General features: G+C 37.6%; 1 protein-coding gene across 1 annotated transcript in view; it reads left to right on the top strand.

Moving 5' to 3' along the window:
* LOC108967719 (ras guanine nucleotide exchange factor V) overlaps positions 1 to 4595 on the top strand; it is a 38216-nt gene extending 33621 nt beyond the window's left edge. The window contains exons 9-10 of the mRNA XM_018931320.1: positions 857 to 1060; positions 2442 to 4595. Coding sequence (XP_018786865.1) covers positions 857 to 1060; positions 2442 to 2555 — 318 coding nt within the window. The 3' untranslated portion in view covers positions 2556 to 4595. The remainder of the gene's footprint in view (positions 1 to 856; positions 1061 to 2441) is intronic.

Below are 4595 nucleotides of genomic sequence, written 5' to 3'. Positions count from 1 at the left end.
TTTTCCACCCCAGCTGCTCAATGTATCTTAAGTTGAACTATTGGGAGCCTTGCAAGATATCCCATCTTCGGCTCTGCATTTGGCCACATCTTCTTTTCCAATATCTTATAAAGGAGTCTAAAGGGAARGTCCCTTGTGATGACCCCTATWATATTACWGAATTCATTTCTTTATGTGCCCACCAAAGTAACTTTTTGATAGCGTTCCAAGGCCTGAAGTTTAGCAAATTTTAAGTGAGTTGAATGGTCTGCTATTTAATCGTTTCCCATTTCATTTCAATATATTCCTGTATGATTGGGTGCCTAAATTATATTAATTGAGTAATATACTGGGAGTCTTGTCTAGAGTCTCAAGTCGGAACTATAGTTATTTAGTCTGAAGCTACTTTCTRTGTATGGATTACTACAGAAGAAGCTACCAAAGCTATTAATTTCAAATGGAACTTTATTATTTAAGCTCTACAAGAACCGATAGTCCCAGTAGACTCCGGTGATAGGGCCCGGAGCTTATACAAGTATGATGAAGATGCCATGCTTTGTAATAGCTATTTCAGAGGTAACCATACATAGTGCATCATTGAACAATGCAGATCATAAAATGCTTGACCGTTCAACTATAAATTTATAGTCCAGAATGTGTGGCTTTTCGATATTTTGAACTGTCTCTATGAAAAGTAAARCAATTTTCGGTTAATAATCTCTCAAAAACATACTTTTTCGAGAATCTATCGTTTAGAATCTGTTTAATAGTCATGAATTTCCGATATTAATAATTTTTCTTTTATAAAAAATATATGAAACTCTTGCTATTGAAACATTTTAAATTACCACGCATTACTTCTCTCTCTCGCTCACTTTCTGCTCACTCTCTGCAGGAAACTCAGCACTCACCATTGGATGGCCACRCCACAATCTTGGCACACAACCACCAAGCAGATGATGTCAAAATGTTGAATGGTTCGGTGTCGTCGCGTGGCAGTTCGCCAGCTTTGGAGCATGAAGAACAAGAGCAGCAAACGCAGAAGCCACAACCCGCTTGCATTGTGCGCACACTGAGCATTGTAAGTGCAAAGTAAACAAAAAATTACACAAAAATAAAATTAAATACGTTAAATTATTTGCAAACAATGAAATATACTCTCGCATATAAGTAATAAATACTAGAGTGGGAGCGTTTAAAAGCATATGCGGTTAATTTATAAGCATGCCCTGTCGGAACTTTTAATGAAGGCCGCCACTTTAGTCATTTATTCTTCATATATTTTTATAACCTGAACAGAATATACGAGTATTAATATTTGCTTCGGAGATCTTATATATACTTATAAATGATTAGCGTGAGGAGCTAACTCGATTTAGCCATGTCTATCTGTATGTCCGTATCCTAGTTTTCGAACCATCAATGTTGCTCATATGGTCTTCTCTTCAAGCAGCTACTAATTGGTCGGAACAACTGATATCGGACAACTATTTTATATAGTTGTCATACAAACTTTAAGATCAAAGTCAAGCCCTTGTAAGGAAAAATTTTTTATTTGACAATTTATATTCACGAAATATCACACAGATTGTTCTCCAAGGTAGTGCTACAATATCTCAATATAGTTTTCAGATCAGATCACTATTTAATATAGCGGTCAAACAAAATGCCCCATTAAAATCAAACAGTTGTACGAAAGACTTTTTTATTTCACAAGGTATGTTCACGAAATTTAGTAGAAATTATTATCCAAGAGAGCATTACAATATCTGAAGGAATTGTTCAGATCGGATGACTATAGCATATAGGTGCCATACAAACTGGYCGCACAAAATCAAGTTGTTATATGGAAAACTTTTTTGTCTGACAAATAATCTTTACGAAATTTGGTACAGGTTATTATCCAAAGCAATGCTATAATCTCGAAAGAAATTGTTCAGATCGGACGACTATAGCATATAGCTGYCATACAAACTGTTCCAACAAAGKGAWGTATATAGGCATAAATTATTGCCATAACGAAACAGTACCACTCGTACGAAACTTTTCCTACAAGGTACACATATTCGCATTTAAAAATATTAATATACTAAATCACATACATAACATGTGCGGCTTAAAAATTGAAAAATTAAAAACATAACCAATACAATGCAGGGYAGCAACGAATCAAAAAAATTGCCTTTGTCATAAATTAAGTTAACAACGAAAAGCACTAATTGCTGGTGAAAAACGCAAATGTGCAAACACTCACTCACTTGCGTGCAATTGCCTTCAGTTAGCGTAAATAAAAAAACAAACAGTTATAAATAATGCGACACATGCGCTCAGCCACAAGTTGGGTCGCGATCAATTTCGCAAACAATTGAAATTAAAAGCAAAATATTGACAATTATTCATTTACTTATTTGTATTTGTATTTATTTTTTCTCTCACTCTCCCGCTCACTCTTGCACACAAAGGAAGCGGCGACCACACCGASTACAACTGCCAACTTGATGGCCGGCACTCTGGCTTTAAGCCTTACAAATGGCGTTGGCAATGCCGCCACAACAGCAGCAGCGGAAATCAAATAAATAACAACAACATTGGCAGTAATCGCGTGACTTATATAATACCATACATACATAAACATATAACCCAGCAACACGAACAAAAGTCAAATTAAAATGGATGCGCGTCTGGTTGCACATGGCGTATGAGTGACGCATAGGATATTACAGCTGCCGTACAAGTCACATACTTATWCATACACATTTAATATATGAAAAGCATGTGTGACTCGTTTGCGGTAGGTGGAATGTATACTTATATTGTTATGCAAATTTGATGGCGATTGAAAAATTAGCAGTAAACTTGATTTCTCTTTGTGTCCTTTTTTAATAAAACGAATATTTTTGTGAAAAAAAAAATATTAATAATAGTGAAACGTGTAAGCACAAACCAAAATTAGAAAATTAAGTATTGTACAATATTTTAAGCTGCCTTGGTATTGTATATTGCCACATTTAGAAGGAGGAAGTTGATTTTATAAGGAAGAGAAAATAAAAAAAAAAATTATTTACTTTTAATGCTCGTAATGAATAGTTTTAAAATCACATTAAAATACATTTTGAARGCCCTTGTACATAGATTGTTTAGCCCAAACATCTGACGGAGGGTAGTCACAAATATAATATTTTCCTCTTGGCAAAACCTACCGTTTGATCAAAATTAACTTGGACTGACAAAAAAAAACTCTACTTTCACGTACTTTAATTAATTTTTTTATTATTGTCTTCAAAATAGGCTCTTGATATACATTCGTTATAAGCCTTGTATGATGGCTTCCGTGCCTTTATCGAATTTATTCGCTAGTAATACTTTCTATACAATCATCATCGAATAACCGCCCAACGCCAACGCAAGCCGTCCGCTTATCGCACGGTGCACAGCCTTGTCCGTTTGGGTCTCACTTCCCATCCCTGCTCTCTCTCCGGGAGACTGTGAGACGTCCGCCCTAACGTAGGTTGAGAGGACAACACACATTGTCTCAAAGCCGTAGCTGAAAATGTCGATGACAGAACCGTTGACCTCTTCGTTCAGAAGAATCAGTGCCTATATTCTCTCGAGCCTTATCACCCCCAGGACGCGAGTTGGCCGAGACGGCTTGCTGTAACGCAAAATGTCATCTATTTTCGTAGATAGACGGATCACCTTTATGGAAATCGCGGATATAACCGCTGCTATCTATTTCAACTTCTCGCGGAGGATGCTCTTATATTCTGTACTACTATCACATAGACCCAGTTCTATTGAGTCCGCTTGGTTAGTGATTTCGTTGAACGCTGGTGCTCCGATGCGATGCTCATTACCCAGAGGGGATTTCCTTACGTACCACCTCTGCGACTTAACTATAAGCTGGGACTCGTTAGAGCTGGCTGAAATGCCGTCCTTGCCACCCCTAAGTACCATTTTAGTCCACTCAATAGTCGCAGCCTGCTGCCCAGATTCGTAAACAGTCAACCCGCTACCATAGCGAGCTATTAGCTAATATATGGCGGTCCAACTTCAACTGCCTTGCTGTTGTCGCCTGAGTTATACCCTGGCTTTTAACCCCAAATATATAGTACCATGAATAAGGCAGAAATTCGCCTCGCGCCTCATCTCTGCAGACAGGTTTCTGTTTACTGGCTTACTATTACTAGTCGGTAATGGCGTTTTCAGAAGAAAAGTTTTTTTCGTTCTGTCGTGGAGAACGATTCCTTGGCCACCGGCGACCAACCCAGAACATCTGCCAGGGTTTAGTATGGAATACATTGACTGTCAAGCTGCCGGGGTAGCATGGTCCGGGTTAAATGCGAGGTCAAGGTTCTTTGGGAATATTCGCAGTCCGTAAAGGCTGGCGGTCATTTAGCGTTATTCAACCTTTGATCCCAACTTTATGGGTATATAATCCACATTTTCGAAATGCAAAACTAACTTTTTTGTTTGGTTCTTGCCTTCACAGCGTTCTTAGCACTTTTTGACCATTTTTACGTTCTCAGCCTCAAAGTCAAATTTACAGTCACTAAGTGACTATTTTTTCTTCTTAGAAGAAAATTAGTTTTCTCAATATACAAAGAAGTCATATAAAG

This window comes from Bactrocera latifrons, unplaced genomic scaffold, assembly GCF_001853355.1.
Source record: "Bactrocera latifrons isolate USDA-ARS-PBARC rearing strain unplaced genomic scaffold, ASM185335v1 scaffold_197, whole genome shotgun sequence".
Classification (NCBI taxonomy): Eukaryota; Metazoa; Arthropoda; class Insecta; order Diptera; family Tephritidae; genus Bactrocera; species Bactrocera latifrons.
The sequence above is the reverse complement of the archived record's forward strand: the minus strand, read 5'-3'. Positions and strand labels throughout refer to the sequence as shown.